The sequence below is a fragment of the Rana temporaria genome, chromosome 4 (genome assembly GCF_905171775.1).
Source record: "Rana temporaria chromosome 4, aRanTem1.1, whole genome shotgun sequence".
Classification (NCBI taxonomy): domain Eukaryota; kingdom Metazoa; phylum Chordata; class Amphibia; order Anura; family Ranidae; genus Rana; species Rana temporaria.
The window spans coordinates 296,233,688-296,254,067 of NC_053492.1; the positions used below are offsets into that span (position 1 = coordinate 296,233,688).

Below are 20,380 nucleotides of genomic sequence, written 5' to 3' on the forward strand. Positions count from 1 at the left end.
TGCCCAGACTGTGCCACTGTGCCATTACATGCCCCCACATTGCCATCACTTGCCCCCACTGTGCCTGAACTTGTTGCCCCCCCATTGCAATAACACTCACTTTTTTTCCCAGCGCTGACAGTCTCCCATGCTGCGATCGTGAAGGATTTCAAAGCCGCGCCTTTACTGCAGAGTGTTCTGTGATAGGAGGAAGAAAAATCTTCCCAGCAGCGCCTCTGTTATGTTTTCCGCCTATCACAGACGTCTTCTCATCTCGTCCGAGGATGAGAAGGCATCTGTGATAGGAGGAACAAAGAACAGAGGCGCTGCTGGGAAGATTTTTCTTCCTCCTATCACAGAACACTCTGCAGTGAAGGCGCGGCTTTGAAATCCTTCACGATCGCGATCGGAGCATGGGAGACTGTCAGCGCTGGGGAAAAAAAGTGAGTCCTGAGACCGTACCCGGCGTATAAGACGACCCCCGACTTTGGATGCATGTTTTTGCATCCAGAAAGTCGTCTTATACGCCGGAAAATACGGTATTTATTTAATCCCTTATCAGTGAGAGGCTAGGTTACACATGGACGCTGCGTTCCCTGTAAAAGCAGAACACAACACTATGGAAAGTATAAGTATTGCAGCTCCTAATTGTGCGTTGCGTGCCATATAGTGAAGCACATGAAAAGCATGCTTCTTCACGGTCACTTAACGTGTTCGTTTTGCGGTTACGTGAGGCACTGCATGCATTGGTCTTTATTCTTACAGTAGAGAAGTCATTAATTATAACTTTTTGTGAATTGGGACATTTAAACTTGCTTTTTTTTTATTAATTCCAATCTAAATTTAGTAGGAGTCGGAGTCGGTGCATTGTTTGCCGAATCCGACTCCAGGTACCCAAAATTTCCCCCGACTCCGACTCCACAGCCCTGTTCAAAATGAATAAAAATGGGGGGGGGGGGGGGGGGGACTCCAGCGCTGTACTCAAATTGCACTGCACTTGCAATCTGTAGCGAATGTCAGTGCTACAGTGGTACCATGCGATTCGGTTGCTCTGCGTTATGTAAAGAGGTGCATGCACTTCTTTAACTGCGGTCCACAAAGATTTTCAAATCGCACTGCTCCCAGATCACATGTAAATCGTTCCTGTGTGAATTATGGTGTGAACCGGCCCTGTAAAGTCCCACAAACATCTGTTGCGCCTGCCATTTAAGTATACCTAATGTAACAATGTTGCGCTGCTCCTGAATGGAGAGCAGAGTTGCCACTCTTTTGTAGGCTGTGCCTGCCTAAACTACAGTGGGTTAAAAAATGCTTCAGGGGGCATGACTATCAGCATTATAGTCTTATAGACTCGGCTGATAACAGAGCGTGGCACACGTGCCCTGCAGGGGGCGTGCAGGCAGCTGGAGCACGGGAGGCCGTCATATGATGGCCTTTCCGGCAAGGTAGGTCCGCACTGTAGCAGTCATTCAGTTATAGCGCGAAGAGGAAGGGGTGAAGGTGGATTAGGCATAATTATTGGTAAAGGATATTTTTCTTTACTTTATGAAGTTTGTGCATCACACAGTAACTGGATGTAGAATAAACAGCAAAAGGGCTTTAAAACAAGCCCTACTGACATCTGTGGTTGCAGACACTATGAAGAAATACATTTTTCAGGCTGGGTTCGCATGTCAGGAGATTGTGGCCGGCTCTCTATGGAGTTGGTTAACACATCTCTGGAGCAATTTCGGTGCTAATTGCACAGGAGTCCTGTGCGACTTCCGGTCAGTTTCAGGTCTGAATTCAGCTGAGGAGGGAACCCAGCCTCAAAGCCAACAACTGAGGCATTGAATTCATAATTTCCCTCCTCTTTTTTCCAGAGTAAGGACTTGAACGTCTGCCTGCCATCTAATGAAAACAGACAGCATTTGCTTGTAAGTTCTTAGAAACTGAGAACAGATTTACAAGTTCTTTTACTGCTTCTTAATAATACAGGGTGCCCCAAAGATCTCCATACAAAAGAAAAATAAACAAAAAACGCATATTATATGTTATATAATATTTTATAAATATCTTGGAATTAGATTGATTTACTAAAAGCAAATCCACTCTGTACTGCAAGTGCACTTGGAAGTGCGGTTTCTGTAGTATTGAGGGGAAGATCTGAACGAACAAAAGGCGGCCAACGTGTACAGAATATTTTGGAAAACTTTGTAATGGTACATTTAGCTAAAATTTGCAATTTTTTCTATATATGATGACTTTTGCAACACCCTGTATTTCAGTGTTGCCAACCTACCAGATTGATATTTACTGGCACGACACCTGAAATTTACTGGCACAGCCACGCTTTTACTGGCATTTCACAAAAGTTACTAAATTACATTTTTAGGTGTAAATTTCAGTAATTAGGCTACAAACAAGTACGCTAGGCAAATAGCAATGTGATTTAAGGTAGATATTAAGGTAAAAAAACATATTTTTGTTATTTTTGATATAATAAGGGCAAATTTAGTCACATCACTCCTTGCCTCCATCCCCCTCTGCCACCAACACCCCCTGCCTTCACCCCCCTCTGCGGTGCCACAATCTCCCTCCAATTTCCCCTCTTCCTCCAATCACCCCCTGCCTCCATCGTCCTCTGCGGTGCCACCAACAACCCCTGTCTCCATCCCCCACCCTCTGTGGTGCCACCATCCCCGTCTACGGTGCCACCAACACCCCCTGCCTCCAACACCCCTGCCTCCATCCCCCTCTGCGGTGCCACCGCAGCCACCATCACCCCCTGTCTCCAATCACCCCCTGCCCCCAATCTCCATGCGCAGTTCCAAGCCAAACTGATCTTGGCTATTTTTACTGGCACGTTCCCGCAAATACGGACATTTACGAACGGGGGAAAAAAGTGCCCATTTTTATGAACTGTCCGGAAAAATATGGACGGTTGGCCACACTGCTGTATTTAATGTTTTAACTAAGTAAGCAGTAAGCTACAAATACCATCCACAAAACATTGCAGATGTTCTAGACATTTTACTCACTTTACCTTGAAGTGTATCTACAGTCAAAGCTTTTTTTTTGCACTGGATAGAGTGAAGAAGGACTACAACTCTATTCAGGTTTTACTACAGGCCAAGTTTCTGCTGGAAAGATTCCTTCACTTCCTGTCTGCTATAAAGGTTTCTTGGAGTACAGTATGGAACACAGGATCTTTAGTCTTTAAATATGGGTTATAGCAGTTTTCTTCAAGTGTTTGGACACTGGAATCTGATGGATGGTATAAGGGATGTAGCTGAAGCATTTTTAAAAAAAATTATTTACCAATCTAGCCTCAAGCCCTGTACACACGGGCCAGAATCTCGTCAGGAAAAAAAACGTAGTTTTTCCCGAAGAGACTCTTGGCAAGAATCTCTTGCCGCCCGAGTGCACAGACACTCCTTTCAAAAGAACCGCGGTTCTATTGGAAGGCAAGAACGCGGTGACGTCACATTCGATGCAGTCGCCGCCATCTTGCTGCACCCTACCTATGCCTAGGAAGCTACCGCGCATGCGTCAAAGTCATTTTGAGCATGTGCGGGCTTCCACGGCGACATGTAAGTATACACACTTTTGGGTTTCTCGGCAGGGAAACACTGCCGAGAATCACGACAAGAAAATAGAGAGCAGGTTCTCTATTTTTCTCGTCGAGATTTTATGCAGTTTTCTTGACGAGAAACCTGAAAGCCTTGTAGACACGCACGGTATACTCGGCAAGTAAGCTCTGCCAGCAGTTTTCTTGCTGGTTCTTGCCGAGTAAACCGAGCGAGTGTACGAGGCTTAACTTTTGAAGAAAGCAAATGGAAGGTCATAAAGAACAGAGGGAAGGGTCGAATGGCCTGTACAGTACTCTAAGAAACAGATTTTACTGGCAAATTAAAAATAAAATGTTCCTTAGTTGTATATTACAGGACACAGTATGTATATTCTTTAACCATGAGACTTTCAAAGGTAGTTCAACTGAGGGGTGGGCAACACAGCAAACAAATGGTCAGAAAAGGCTTCACAGAACTCAGTGAGAGCTTGTAGCTCCTCATGACTAAATCCTAGTACACACATAGAGCTCTTCCAATGTTAGTACAGTGATCCCCCCCCCCCCCCCCACCAGAACACACTGGTCAGCGCTCTCAGCCATTGGCTGATTAGCATACCTTTTCGCTCATGCCCCTTCATCAGAAACAGCAGTGACTGATAGTCATCAGCTCTCTGCTCAGGGACCTCCGATTTCTGAGCGTTCAGGGTTTGACCGCTCAGTTCTCAGCCTTAGAGCCAGTGGAGGAACGATACTGTATACACCTAGCCAAGTACAATTCTAAAATAAAAAAATAAATCCCATACTTCTCTTTTCCAAGGAACCTCACCTGAAGAAGATTCTGGCTCCTGTGTAAATTGGCCCTAGTATGTGTATGTATGAATGTGAGTTAGGGAACTTAGATTGTAAGGTACTTGAGGGCAGGGACTGATGTGAATATACAATGTATATGTAAAGCGCTACGTAATGTGACGGTGCATAATAAGTACCTGAAATAAATAAAATTATTACTGCTGGGCAAAATGTTTGTGAAGAGCCACAAAAAACAGTAAAAAACAGACAGGTGACTGTTATAAGAACCCCTGGCAATGCTATAGTTTAGCCCAACCCCAGTAACTAATACTTTGACAGCTTGGTCAACATGTAGATCTTAAAAATATATAATATATATATATATATATATATATATATATATATATATATATATATATATATATATATATATATATATATATATATATATATATATTAAAAAAAATATATAAATTATATCCTGTATACTATTTTACAGGTTTTGACCACATACAGCTACCAGAATACAATATTTTTTGCTATAATGAAGCTTTCATAGTTGTTGAGATAACATATACATTCCCTTTAACCTCCCTGGCGGTATGATTCTGTCAGAAAAAACATGCTAAAAGCGGTACCATTATTTGCAAGGAAATTTGGCGTTTTATATTGTAGGTCTGTAATTTTTAGAAATAACTCACTTAAATCTGACCAAACAAGCTTCTAATAGGCATCCCGGGTATGACATTTTTTTAAAAACAAAATTATAAATTATAATATAATAAATAATTATAAATAATTATAACAAATAATAATATAATTATAATAAAAATTATTCAATAATGTAATCAAATCAAAATCACTGAAATTTGCTCAGTTGCAGAATTGTTGCTGTCATTATTTTTTTTTTTTTATGACGAATTTCCCCACAAATCGCTATCGCACAATTCTGCAAGTGATTATAATTTATTATCGCTGTTTTTTAGCTGATCTAAAACTATTTTTGACATAAAGGGACACTTTTGGTTGCTATGGACAATCTACAGTTTGCAGGGAGAAAGAAACGTTTTTATTATATAAAATGACATGCATGACACAGGACAGACCACTAGGGACAGGGGGGGTGTGTTTTTTTTACATACAGTACTGTAATCTATAAGATTACAGTATACTGTATGTAAGGTGTTTGTTTACTTTTTTGAATTTGGCGCCGTTCTCCGTCCCCGTGCGTCGTAACGTCGCAGGGAACGGAGATCGGCGTCACACGGAGGCACTGTGTGAATCGAGCGAGGTCCTGCTCGCTCACACAGCGCGGTGGCATCGCTGGATCCAGGGACAAGGTAAGTAAAACATGCCTGTGGATCTAGCAAGGCAAGCCCGAGTCTGACTCGGGGTTACCGCTCGCAGCAGGAAAATCTAACCCCGAGTCAGACTCGGGAATACCGCCAGGAAGGTTAAAACATATTTAAGCCTGTTACTTTTACATGTCAATGCTAATAAAAAGTTTATTAAGATTTTTAGATTGTAAGTTCTAATGAGCAGGGCCCTCTGATTCCTCTTGTACCAAATTGTAATGGAACTGTAATGTATGCCTTTATTTTGTTAAAGCGGTGGTTCACCCTCAGTGACACGATTTTACCATCGAGACAGGCATTGTAGCGCGAGCTACAGTATGCCTGTCCCGATTTTTTTACCCCCGTACTCACTGTGTACTCGTACATTATAGATTTCGGCTCCCGCGGGGAATGGGCGTGCCTATGGAGAGGGAGGATGATTGACGGCCGGCCCTGGCACGTCACGCTCCCCAAAGATAGCCGGAGTAGGTCTCGGCTCTTCACGGCGCCTGCGCACAGGCTATGCGCAGGCGCCGTGAAGAGCCAAGCCTATTTCGGCTATTTCTGGAGAAGCGTGACGCGCCAGAGCCGGCCGTCAATCATCCTCCGTCTCCATAGGCACGCCCATTCCCCGAGGGGAGTCGGTATCTTCGATGTACGAGTACACGGTGAGTACGGGGATAAAAAAATCGGGACAGGCATACTGTAGCTCGCGCTACAATGCCTGATTTTATGGTAGAAGAATTTTTTTTTTATTTCTTTGGGTTTATAGGGTGAACCCCCGCTTTAAGCGATGCGCAAACTGTTGGCGCTATAAAAAACCTGTATAATAATAATATAATAATTTACCTGTCCCGGCAGCCGAGTCCACTTAAAAGGTTCCTTATGCTTACTTTCGCCTAAATCTGGCCTCTTTGTGGCAACATCATGCTGTAGGTCAGCATTTGATAAGCTGCTCCCAAATGGAAGGTCCATATTTGTTGAAGTTACCTGAAATTAATTCCAATCAGACAGGGTCTTTAGTAACTGGCCATTTCACAACTTAATCAGAAATCACTAACTTGTCATGACACCGATACATAAATTAAATCTTATTGTTAAAGTGCTTGAAAACTTTTACATATAACCAGTGAAGTGACTAGCATTAGGTGATACACAGAGATTAAACAAATGCATAAAGAGCTAGTATGCATACTTACCTTAGATCAAAGCTCCGCTGTGGCCGGCGACATGTCTCCCAGAGCCATTTCCAGGTTTGCGGGCTCCAGCGCTGAGATTGGCAGGAGCTGCAATGACATCACTCCCGCATATGCCGTCGGTCATGGCACGCTGCTGAAGAAACGGCATTAGCGAACCGTTTCTTCAGGGCGCATGCTCTGATGACGTTGGCGCAAGCGTATATGGTAAATATCTCCCAAACCGTGCAGGTTTAGGAGATATTTACAGTACGTACAGATAAGTACTATTATATAGGCTTACCTGTAGGTACAAGTGGTGTAGCATAACAGGGTTTACAACCACTTTAAGTTTCATGTACACTGCTGCTGGTAAATGGATGTTTCGGAGCAGTTGCCCCTGAACTCGTCCCCTGACGGACGTTCAGAGGCATTTGAAATGCCAATTGCCTAGAACAGCTTGTAAATGCGGTAACTCGCATTTAGCTGCGTTTCGTTTACAAGCGTTTTTAATGGAGATTTTTTTTTTACCATTTTCAATGTAAAAAACACTTTTACGCGCAATCGCGGCCAAACGCGGCACAACAGATGTTTTTAAACGTTACTATCTGTGACGTTAAATCGTTCAAGAGAGGTTTTAAATCCACCCGTGTACATGATGCCTTATGTGACTAAAAGCAGTTTAAGAGTGGGTTAACCAGCTAAAAAAAAAATTGCTGTGTGTGGCTAGGACAAGGATAGGGCTTCATCGCCTATGCATATGCTGATACATATATTTTAAGAAACATGTTCATGCCACCCAAACCAGGACTGCAGAACTGAATGAAATAACTGCATGTTTTAGTGCAGGCTTTCTCAACCGGGGTTCTGTGGACAAATAGATTTCCCAAATACAAGGACTACAAAATGTAAGAAGGCAATGTTCCACTGACATGTAATGTAAGAGATCACTTCTACATTACCCTCCAGTGCAAGGCTGGTTTCCCCTCCAATGATTACCAATGTTAAGGGGCATTTATCTACTAGCCACTAGCTATGGGCTCAGGTGTGTTTGGATCGAGTCCACCAGGAAGCTGGCACAGCACACCGCCAACCATAATCAGTGCGTGTGTATGTGCAGTTGCTGGTCGGGAAATGCCTCACTGTGTATGAGTGGCGGTGTGCAGTGACGACTTGCGGGTGGGCTCGATCCCAACACGCCCAAGACCATCACTGTTACCCACCAATGCAATGCATTTCTCCACTGACCACTCATTCAAGTGTCAGGGGACAATTTTTTCACTGACCAGAGGACATAAAAAGGCCCTTTTTACAGTCTGTTTCTTTGCTGGCTATTATCATTCACTTATTCAATTATTTATATATAGAACAAAGGGAGTGTTGTGGAATAATTGGCTTTTTAACATGAAATGTTGGTAGAATGATTTCAGCAGGGGTTCACTAAGACTTCAAAATTATTTCAGGGGTTTCTCCAGGTTAAAAAGGCTGTTTTAGTGCATGCAGCTACCATCTCATGGTTTCTTTTGTTCGTCACATAATCCAGTGCGTTTGGAAAGGTTGTATGTACTTTTCCTAAATTCTAGGAGCTACAATTAGCAACATGCAACACTCATACTGGAATATGTAATGCTATCATTTTTAAAGGGACACAGACTGAATTAATTATTTCCACTTAAGACAGGTAAACCAACACACAATAATATGCTCACCATTCAAAATAAGCATAGCCCTAAACTTCAGTCAATTGGCCAACTACGAGGCTGAAACTGTATTATTTAAAAAAAAAAAAAAATAGTAATTCTGATCAGCCACCCCTAGAGAAAGTACAGCTAGCCATCTTTTTACCAATACTTTGACCTAGAAATCCAGCCAGTAACACGCTTACTGTCTTATGGTGTCTCTACTCCACTGGAGGAGCCACAGACATACTTTTTGACAACAGAATTGTGAATCTGAGGAGAAGATAGTATTCGATGCACTAGCAGATTTGGATTGACCTGACTAACAAATTAAAGACAAACTCCAGCTAATACTTTTAAAGCAGTTACAGCAACCATTTGTTTTGGGTGGGGGGTAAAGGTTTCACATAAATAAGGAACGGACAGTTCTAAGCACCGCAGTCAGCGATAAATGGTTTGTTTGTCTCAACACTGTGTCATGTTTTCTGGGTAGCTTGGTTTGTTAAAATAAGTTTAAAAGAGGCTTACTGGCTCGATCAACAGGTAAGCAAAGGAAAAACAAAACAAAAAAAAACAGTGATACAGATAAAACACATGCAGCCACCACATCTAAGAATTAGAAGGCTGAAACATATATTACATTTTTCTTGTTTTGGGTTCAATACGGCTTTGGGTAATTTTTCTCACAGTTTACAGCATCTGCCATTTGTGTACATTAAATACCTGCCAGGCTGGCAAGTCCCTGCTGCCAGGGAAAATAAGGCCTCATTACCATTAGCATTGAAAATAGGTAGAAGAGTCATGTTTTTGTCACTTCCAGGTCATCTATCCATGCCACTTACAACTGTTAAAACCGGGGGCGGATGGAGGTAGCATTGCTTTACATCACAGCAAGGAAAAAATAATGTTGCCTGCAGAGTTCGACAGAAGTTGAGCTTTCAACCTCCTCTATTTACTTTTAATAAAATGCCCTGCAAACATGCAATACAAATGCACCTTTTACAGAATATTTATATACTGTAGTGCTGGAAAGTGTCAAAAGGGTCATACTTTACAATTTTAGCATTGGAAAAAAAATATATATCTCACAAAACATTTGAGAAACACACATTAACATTATATGAGCATTAAAGTATTTTTAAATTCAGAGTCTATGTGAATTTAGCCTTAGGGGAGAGGAGCTGTGATTTCAGTGCTTCAGCTATGAGATTTGGAGATTCCTTTTTCCATAGTGCCTATAGTTACAGAGGTCTGAAAGTCATGTTTTAAAGCCCTTTTGCTGCTTGTCAAAAATGTGCAAAATATTAAACTTACCATAGGCTGGACACAGAAGCACTTTAAATTATATTTTGCATATTTTAAATGATACTAGCAGATACTTACATTGTCTGGCAGCTTTAGTCCTTTAATCGTCACATATAAAGTGGAAGGGTACTGATTTCTGGGATATTTTAACCACCAATCGTAAACAGGAGTGATGGAGGTAATACGGGTTCGAGGAGGATAGTAAAGCTGTAAACGTAACTTTTTATCTACGTTGAGCATTTCATTGGCCCCTACAATCTGAAATAAAATAGAGGATTTTATTATAAAACCCTTTTCTTGGAATTCATTAGGGGCAAAGGTTAATTCTGATACATGAGAGTTATACTGATGCCTACAAGAGATTTGACGCTAGCAACAAAGCCGTTATTCAGACAGTTATAATCCTTCCCACTCTCATCAAACTCCAATTTTTTGAAAAGCAGTAGTAGTAGTAGTAGTAGAAGATAAATGAGCGCAAAAAGGATTATATGGGAAGTACAAAAATATTGTTTTCTTTATTGGTCATTAGGGGGACACAGGGGTAATTCTGAGACAAGATTGACATTCAAAAGCAACCCTACTGAGGGGTGGTCAACACAGCAAACCTAACACTAACAATTCCTCCAAATAACAGCATACAACTATTGTAGGATGCTTGAAGCCCCAGGAGCTACCTGAAAAACCTTGGGCCAAATTCTCAAAAGAGATACGCAGACTTAACTGCTGTTCAGCCTGCGTATCTCTGTGCCTAACTTTGGAAACGATTCTCAAAAGGCTTTTTCCAAAGTTAGGCAGAAAATCCGGCATGTGTAAGACACTTACACGGTCAGATTTTAGGATGCAGTACCGCATCCGCCACTGGGGGCATTTCTCATTGAAATCCAGCTTTGCGTATGCAAATGAGGACTTAAGTAGATTTTCAAAGCATTTCAGCACTTTGATTTCTGCCTAAGTTCCGAATTTGCCGGCGCAAAATTAGGGCTGGATTTATAATGTGTAAAGTTAGCCAAACCTTGTAAAGGCCCATTTCAGCGACGGCATTTGGTATGCATTCCTGAGGGAGAACTCCACGGCAATTTTTAAATTCAAAACCGGCATGGGTTCCCCCCCAGGAGCATACCAGGCCCTTAGGTCTGGTATGGGTTGTAAGGAGACCCCCCCACGCCGAAAAATTGACGTAGGGGGTCCCCCTACAATCCATACCAGACCCGTATCCAAAGCACGCTACCCGGCCGGCCAGGAATGGGAGTGGGGACGAGCGAGCGTCCCCCCCCCTCCTGAGCCGTGCCAGGCCGCGTGCCCTCAACATGGGGGGGTTGGGTGCTCTGGGGCAGGGGGGCGCACTGCGGGCCCCCCCACCCCAGAGCACCCTGTCCCCATGTTGATGAGGACAGGACCTCTTCCCGACAACCCTTGCCATTGGTTGTCGGGGTCTGCGGGCGGAGGCTTATCGGAATCTGGGAGTCCCCTCAAATAAGGGGGCCCCCAGATACCGGCCCCCACCCTAAGTGAATGGATATGGGGTACATCGTACCCCTATCCATTCACCTGGAGGCAAAAAGTAAAATGTAGTAAACACACAACACAAGGCTTTTTAAAATATTTTATTATTCTGCTCCGGATGCCCCCCCTGTCTTCGTTATTAGCTCTATTTCCAGGGGGGGCTTCTTCTTCCGCTCTCCGGGGGTCTTCTCCGCTCTCCGGGGGTCTTCTCCGCTCTCCGGGGGGGCTTCTCCGGACTCCGGGGGGCTTCTTCCATCTTCTCCCCTCTTCCGCTCTTGACTCGGCGAACCCCGGTTCTTCTGCAGCTCTCCGGTGCCTTCTTCTTCAGCGCTGGCTGCCTGCTATGTTTGTGTGTTAGCTCGATTTCAAACAGGCAGCCGGCGCGGTCTTCTGTGACGCCAGGGTCTTCTGGTCTTCTGTTCTTCCGATGTTGCCTCGTCGCCGGTTGTCGCTGTAATGATGGAAGCGCGCCTTGCATCCCATTTATATAGGCATCACCGTCCCATCATGCTCCGGTAGGTACCCACGTGGTGGGTGCCTACCCACGTGCACCCACCACGTGGGTACCTACCGGAGCATGATGGGACGGTGATGCCTATATAAATGTGATGCAAGGCGCGCTTCCATCATTACAGCGACAACCGGCGACGAGGCAACATCGGAAGAACAGAAGACCAGAAGACCCTGACGTCACAGAAGACCGCGCCGGCTGCCTGTTTGAAATCGAGCTAACACACAAACATAGCAGGCAGCCAGCGCTGAAGAAGAAGGCACCGGAGAGCTGCAGAAGAACCGGGGTTCGCCGAGTCAAGAGCGGAAGAGGGGAGAAGATGGAAGAAGCCCCCCGGAGTCCGGAGAAGCCCCCCCGGAGAGCGGAAGACCCCCGGAGAGCGGAGAAGACCCCCGGAGAGCGGAAGAAGAAGCCCCCCCTGGAAATAGAGCTAATAACGAAGACAGGGGGGGCATCCGGAGCAGAATAATAAAATATTTTAAAAAGCCTTGTGTTGTGTGTTTACTACATTTTACTTTTTGCCTCCAGGTGAATGGATAGGGGTACGATGTACCCCACATCCATTCACTTAGGGTGGGGGCCGGTATCTGGGGGCCCCCTTATTTGAGGGGACTCCCAGATTCCGATAAGCCTCCGCCCGCAGACCCCGACAACCAATGGCAAGGGTTGTCGGGAAGAGGTCCTGTCCTCATCAACATGGGGACAGGGTGCTCTGGGGTGGGGGGGCCCGCAGTGCGCCCCCCTGCCCCAGAGCACCCAACCCCCCCATGTTGAGGGCACGCGGCCTGGCACGGCTCAGGAGGGGGGGGGACGCTCGCTCGTCCCCACTCCCATTCCTGGCCGGCCGGGTAGCGTGCTTTGGATACGGGTCTGGTATGGATTGTAGGGGGACCCCCTACGTCAATTTTTCGGCGTGGGGGGGTCTCCTTACAACCCATACCAGACCTAAGGGCCTGGTATGCTCCTGGGGGGTGAACCCATGCCGTTTTTTTCTTTGAAAATTGGCATGGAGTTCACCCTCAGGAATGCATGCTGAGCGACGCTGTCATTTTTTGTTAAAATTATTTGTTTTCCCGGCGCGTCTTTTTATTTCACCCGTCGCAACTTTAGTGTCCCGTCGAAATTCTCAAAGCCGCCCGGCGTTAATTACGTTCGCGCGCTGCACGTCGGGAAAATGACGTCACACGCATGCGCAGTACGGCCGGCGCGGGAGCGCGCCTCATTTAAATTTTAAACGCCCCCAGGAGAGGAGGACCGCCTTACGACGGCGGCACTTAAGTTACACTGCGTGTAATTTCTACCTAAGTGCTTTGACGATCAGGTACTTAGGTAGAAATTTTAAGTCAGTGTAACTTAACTGCTGAAATTTAAGTTACGCACAGTTTTTGAGAATTTGGCCCCTTAAGTCTAAAAAAGTCTGATCATTCACCTGGTAAAAGCTAGTTTCTGATTCTGAAACACGCATAAGGCATTCACTAACCTAGTGGAGTCTGCATTGACAGAAATGGTGGAACCCTGTTGGTCTTTAGGTTTGAATGATGATCTGCTTAAGCCTCCAAGCAATAGTTGTGTGAGTGGGCAGTATGTTCCTTCCAGGCCCCCAGGAATGATGAAAAGTCGGGCCCTCAGAGTCAACGCCAGGTACACACTAACAGTTTTGTGTGGGTTGCATGACAAAAAACTGTCAGCTCCAGGCAGAGACACTGAACTAACCAAGCAAGGTTGTTAGTACAGCTGTTGTAGTACACCATATTTTACGGCACCAGGTGACACCAACCCTAGTGACATTGTTCTAGCGGCTTCCCAGCAATTCAGATTCAGCTCTGTGACACATCATGAGATGGCACTACCAGGCTGCATCTCATGGGCACTGGCAGGCTGCATCTCATGGGCACTGGGGAGGCTGCAGCAGTTTTTATTTGATTTTAAAAAAATACTACACTATATGAGCATTTTTGGGCTCCCATGGGCGATTTTATAGTGCTTAATCCTATTGTGGACCACCATTCTACTGGCACACCGGGATGGTATGTCTCCAAGTAACTTCTTAAAGGGGTTGTAAGGGTAAGTTTTTTCACCCTAATGCATTCTATGCATTAAGGTGAAAAAACATCTCAGCATTAGTGGCCCCCCGAGCCTCCGTTTACTTACCTGACCCTTCAAAAGTCCTGTGCCGTGAACGCACAGGCTTCTCGGTCGACTTCTCAGCTCATTCATTGGTTGAATGAAAGCAGCGCAGCCATTGGCTGGCGCTGCGATCAATCACATCTAATGATGCGGCGCCGAGTGATACAGTGAACACCTATAGCCGCCGGCTGTATCACAGGAGCGCACCCACAAGTACTCATCACCATGCGAGCTTGCTCGCATGAAGGTGATGAGTTCTTGCGAGGGGGAGCCGAGACAGCCGCTGAGGGACCCCAGAAGACCAGGTTCGGGGCCACTCTGTGCAAAACGAGCTGCACAGTGGAGGCAAGTATAACATGTTTGTTATTTTAAAAAAAAAAATCCTTTACATACCCTTTAAGGCGTATTACCACTGTGTAATAGAGTGTATAGATTTGTGGAGGTGCACGTGTTGTGACAAATTGTTTCCAGACACACTGGGTGTTTTACTTCTATGTTAAATTTTTTCCACTTTCTGGTAAACGTATAACTCATCAGACATCTTGCTGGAGCTATTCACTGAGCATATAATCAAGTCACGAATATATTATAAGAGACTCTAATTAGCTCACAGGACTGTCATATTGATTCACTGTATTACAGGAGGCGCTGCACTTTTTGTTGTTTATGTTTTAAGGTTGTATGTTAACATGTATGTGTCAGCTGCTCTACAAATGCACAGTGCTAACTTTTTTCTTTTTTGATTTTCTAAAATTAAAGTATTTTTTCCTGATAATTTGCATATGAAAACCTGCTGCGCAAATATCGTGGATTATAAAAAATTGCTACAGCCGTTATTCTCCAGAACTTTTGCTTTCAGAAAATATATATCTGGAGGATTCTTAGAATCTTTCTAGCAAAAAAAATCTGAAGTGATTAAATATGTTCATGCTGCCAATTTATAAAAATCCCACCTTATAGATTTGTTAGGTATGTGTTCTGTCACACAGAAATTACTAAGAAGGCAGTTGAATAAAATAATTCAACATGGTGACCACCTCTCAGCATAAATTATTGTAACGGACGACAGTAGCCAAACACGTTTTTGAAAGTTTTTTTGGCCCTGTGTTTATCTACTGTATGAAGATAGTTTAATGTTGTCTTTAAAAACATAAATGAACAGCAAAAATGCATATCACATGTCTGAAAAAAAAAGACAAACAAATACCTTTAAGAAAGCCCATGCAATCTTATGGAATCCTCTCTCTTTTACATGAAAATCTGAATTTGTGACTGTACCATCGTCATTGGATACATCAAGAATCTAGAAACAAATTTTATTGAAATTCAGATTAGGGGTATGCATCAAAACATTTAACATATAAGAATATGCTGAATTCACAGAATCGTAAACAACTTCCCTGTTTGGCTTAAATTGAAGTACACCCAGCATTTTGCAATTGGTAACATACTATCAACGTGGTTGGTAGTGATGATAGACACTACCCACATTTTCTTATCCATTATAAAGGTTTTAGTGTTTCTACAGTGGCAATTTTAAAGTGGAGTTCCAACCACAATTAGCATTTTTTAAATGTATGTCCTTTCATCATGCGTTTTTATAATATAAATCCAGTCACTTACCATTTTACAATCCGCTGCCGCTCCGCATAGTTATTCAAAAAAGATTTTATAAAACTATGTCTACACCATTGTCATTTTGCTTGTGGGCATTGTGAAGCCCACAAGCACTTACTTCCTGGAAGTCTTGAATGGGGAGTTATAATTGGGTAGTGCACTGCATCCTGGGAAATGATGACACACATTTCCCAGGAGCATTAGAGGGAGATGATGTCAGAATCCTAGGATATTCTTTTTTTAAGTTTAATGATCACAATAATGAAAAAAAATGTTGGGATGGAAACTCCACTTTAAGTTATGCCACCTCCTATACACAATTATACTCAACCCCCCTCCATAAATATCAGTAAAGCCTCACACCATATATACATTTGCATCTCTTTCAAATGTGCATATTACCATGGAAGCTGTATGACTTTTAAAAAGTTTAATATGTCACTTAAAACAATATTATAAAATTCTTACATGACAGTCAGCCAGTCACTCATGGGTTTCCCCTGTCATGTTCTAGTACTACCATGGTAGTATTAAAGGCTAGACAGGAGGCTAATAGCCTCAGATTGACATATGTTTGAGATGTTTCTGACAATTAAAATGTATTGACAGGTGCATTTGACCTGCAGTTAACCTCCTTTTGACCTGCTTCATCCAAATAACAAATCCATATACCTTAGATACCTTTGGAGACACAAAAACAACTCATGCACTGGAAAATAATATTGTAAAAAAATTGTCAATACCTCAAAGAAAATTATAACATTTGGACTCTCTTCCTTCATGTGCAAAAAATGAGTAAACCGCTCATTAAATATGATTTGCTCATCCCATTCGGGAGCAGGCGTCTTTAGCTGCTTGAAGTCATATGGTTGTGAAAACATAGGGGGAATGTATTCATTTCTTTCTTGGTCGTGCAATGATGACGTTGCTTCAGTACTGCGAAACAGAATAACATTTTGTTTAAAAGAGAAATATAGTCCTTATTTACTGATGCTGAGCTAAAGATTGTTTGGTCACAGTAAATACAGGATACTTCATCTGACTTGCAAATGTACCGAGATGATAAGATTCTATATATACACCCATTGAGCAGCTGCACCTATTAAACCATAAGGACCATAACAAATTGTACATTTTAACTACGGGCCTGCTGTTTGGATAACAAAACAATGCTTTCTTTTGTCAGTACCGTCTTTGAAAACATTTTCGTTTTATGTATCCCAAAGACAAAAGACAGAACAGGAGAAAAATATGTTTTTTTTCTCAAATGAGGAGTAAAAAATAAAAAACATTTTAACCAGTGCGTCTTTCTCTCCAGAGTCCCACCCTCACAAATTATATATATATATATATATATATATATATATATATATATATATATATATATATATATATATATATATATTATATGTAAATCTTTGTAAGACAAATGTTTTTGTATTGACATGAAATGTTCTTTAAAATAATATAGGTGTATACTTGTGTTTCCTAATAAATACCCCTGAGGAAAGAATCAAAACTGAAACCCGTCGGTTGCAGGATCACACTCAGCTATCTGCTTGACTACTGGTGTCTTTTTATTCAGATCTTTATACATTCCATACACTGTTTTGTTATACACATGTTTTTTGAAATGCTATATTTAATAAATACGTCTGTTATACTTTATACATTCTCTAGTACACTTTTTGAATAGATACCTATGCCTTAAAAGTCTGCTTAAAGGGGTACATCTTCTTGTTTTCCTTTTTAATGCATGCCAATATTCTGCTGGCTTTTCTTGCAGCAGCCTGGCATTGCATGCCATTGCTGAGCCTGTCATCTACATAGACCCCCAGGTGCTTTTTGCCCCCCAGTTTCTTTTTGCATCCTAGATTCCACCAGAGGTTCCCCCCTAGCGAGTAACTTGCATTCATATTTTTGGCACCCAAATGCCAAAACATTACATTTTTCAACATTAAACCTTATAAACCATGTATTTGCCCACCCCATTAATTTGTTTAGGTCTTCTTGTAAGGTTTCTACATCCTGTGTAGAAGTTATTGCCCTGCTTAACTTTATATTATCTGCAAATACAGAGGTTGAGCAGTTTATCCCATCCTTCAGATCGTTTATACATAAATTAAACAGATTGGTCCATGGACAGATCCTTGGGGGACCCCACTTTCCACACCAGACCATTCCAAGTACTCCCCATTTATCACAACCCCTTGGAATCTTTCCTGTAGCCAGTTTTCAATCCATGTACTTACCCTTTGGTCCATGCCGACAGATCTTAGTTTGTACAGTAAACGTTTGTGGGGAACTGTATTAAATGCCTTTGCAAAATCCAGATACACCACATCTACAAGCCTTCCTTTATCTAGAGGGCAGCTTTCTTCTTCATAGAAGGTTAATAGATTGGTCTGGAAAAAACGATTCTTCATGAATCCATGCAGATTACTGCTAATGAAACTGTATTCATTGCTGAAATCTTGTATATAGTCCCTTATCCCCTCCAAGAGCTTGCAGACTATTGATGTTAGGCTAACTGGTCTGTAGTTCTCAGGGATATGTGTACAGAAGGCCTGCAGATTGTCATATTGCATTGAATTTTACAGAACATCACAGTGGCTGCAGACTGAAAAGGAAAGGGTAATTTTTAAGGACATTAAAATTACAAAATGGTTCCTGTAGCAATTGTATGTGCTATATTATCATAATTTCTTTTTTTATTATTATACTTTTTTTGCGACAGGAGATTTACCCTTCAAGTCCATTATTAGGCAGATGCCCCACCTGGTTTTGGGACTGGCACAACCACTCCGTGTCTGAATTTGTTTTAGGACCATTAGTAAATCTGATTTGATTTCTTTGGATCTGAAGTTGGTTGATTGGAATGCAAAAGGTGGGGAGGGGGCAGAAAAAAAAATCAATTTTGTACCTCTTTGGAACAACAGATTGGACCCAGATGTCTAAGGCCCCATACACACGAGAGGATTTATCCGCAGATACGGTCCAGCGGACCGTATCCGCGGATAAATCCTCTCGAGGATTTCAGCAGAATTCTATGCGATGGCGTGTACACACCATCGCATTGAAATCCGCGCCGAAATCCTCTGGCGATGACGTGTCGCGCCGTCGCCGCGATTATGACGCGGCGACGGGCGCGACGCTGTCATATAAGGAATTCCACGCATGCGTCAAATCATTACGACGCGTGCGGGGAATCCCTTTGGACGGATGGATCCGGTGAGTCTGTACAGACGAGCGGATCCATCTGTTGGGATGGACTTCAGCAGATGGATTTGTTGAGCATGTCAGCAAATATTCATCTGCTGGAAATCCATCCCAGGGGAGATTTATCCGCGGATAAATATCCGCCGGAGTGTACACACCATAGAATCTATCCGCTGAAACCCATTCGATGGGATTTATCTGCGGATAGATTCTATGGTGTGTACGGGGCCTAGGAGTTTTCAGAGCCATACTGGAACAAATGCCAACAAACATGTTGCCCGTGGGATTGCGATCAACAGGTTGCCGACCCCATTCTAGAACATCAGCACAAAACAATAAAGCTGAGGGCATCAGTTGCAATTGTTCTAAGAGCAGGGTCCTCAAAGATAGGCTAATGGTCAGTATTTAATTGTCTTGTACAGTTAGCAATACACTGGCAAGATGACGTGGGAGCACTTGCTGGCTGCAGGGCTGAACCTTCTAGGGTGTTGAAGAGGGCTTCCAACCATCTATCAACAGAATCCTTAAAAAAGGGAACATCTTCAACAGGAACTGTAAAGTAGAGCTGAAATGTCAAGATCCCTTTCTCTGGAACACCAGATTTTTTACCAGCCTTACACTCAACTGTGTTTGGCCCTTGGTAAAAACAGGAACACAGAAGAATTGCTCAGGTCCTTCAGTCAGATCCATTAAAAAAGGTAGGCCTCATCATCTACAATGCTTTCTTATAATCCCACGCAGTGGCTACAGAGGCATCAAGCTTTACGATCTATTCCATCAAAACAAGATATTTATGCTAAACCAACTGCCTTTGAATCTCTGGTTTTGCAAGAGGAGCCACTATCACACTCGGTCTTTGCATTATACTCTATTCTTTTGATATCAATCCATTCAGATCTTCCCCCACATACACGGAAATGGGAAAAGGACCTCCAACAGACTTTAACTCCATCGGATTGGCAAAAAAGCTTTATTTTGACACATAAAATGTCAATAGCTATCAAAACTCAAGAGAAGGCATATAAATTGGTTAGCAGATGGTATAGATGCCCCTCTACCCTCCATCAATTTAACCAGGATATATCTGATATCTGTTGGTGTTGTCAGGATTCAAAGGGAAATATGATCCACATCTGGTGGGACTGTGCCCCGGTGAGAAGGTTTTGGAAACAGATCTTTAATTTATATGGTAAACTAGTGGATACAACTATCCACGCATCACCCAGAGTGGCACTCTTAACTATGTTTCCAGGATCTTTAAAGAAAGCAAAAGGAGGATGTGCTTAGCCACTTCCACGCTACAGCTGGAGCAGTCATTCCACAACATTGGAAATCAACGACAGTACCCTCCCTGACCTCTGCCGGGTTAGCCCCCCCATATAAAAATTGACTTTTTTTTATGCAGTTTGTTAGATCTTTGTTAGATCAGGTTAGATCAATCATTGTTTGCGTTAGATCACACACAGAAGAAGCAATATTAACAGTTATTTGCTGGGGGGGCTAACCCGTCATCAGCCCCCCCTTATCAAATTTTCTGGCCAAAAATCATTCAGGCTAATAGATATTCGTTAGATCCGGTAAGATCAAGTGGT

General features: G+C 42.9%; 1 protein-coding gene across 1 annotated transcript in view; it reads right to left on the reverse strand.

Moving 5' to 3' along the window:
- Positions 1-20,380, reverse strand: part of AHI1 (Abelson helper integration site 1) — a 329,300-nt gene that overhangs the window by 253,732 nt on the left and 55,188 nt on the right. The window contains exons 7-10 of the mRNA XM_040350481.1: positions 16,313-16,505; positions 15,160-15,255; positions 9,890-10,069; positions 6,502-6,642 (exon numbers count right to left, since the gene is read on the reverse strand). Coding sequence (XP_040206415.1) covers positions 6,502-6,642; positions 9,890-10,069; positions 15,160-15,255; positions 16,313-16,505 — 610 coding nt within the window. The remainder of the gene's footprint in view (positions 1-6,501; positions 6,643-9,889; positions 10,070-15,159; positions 15,256-16,312; positions 16,506-20,380) is intronic.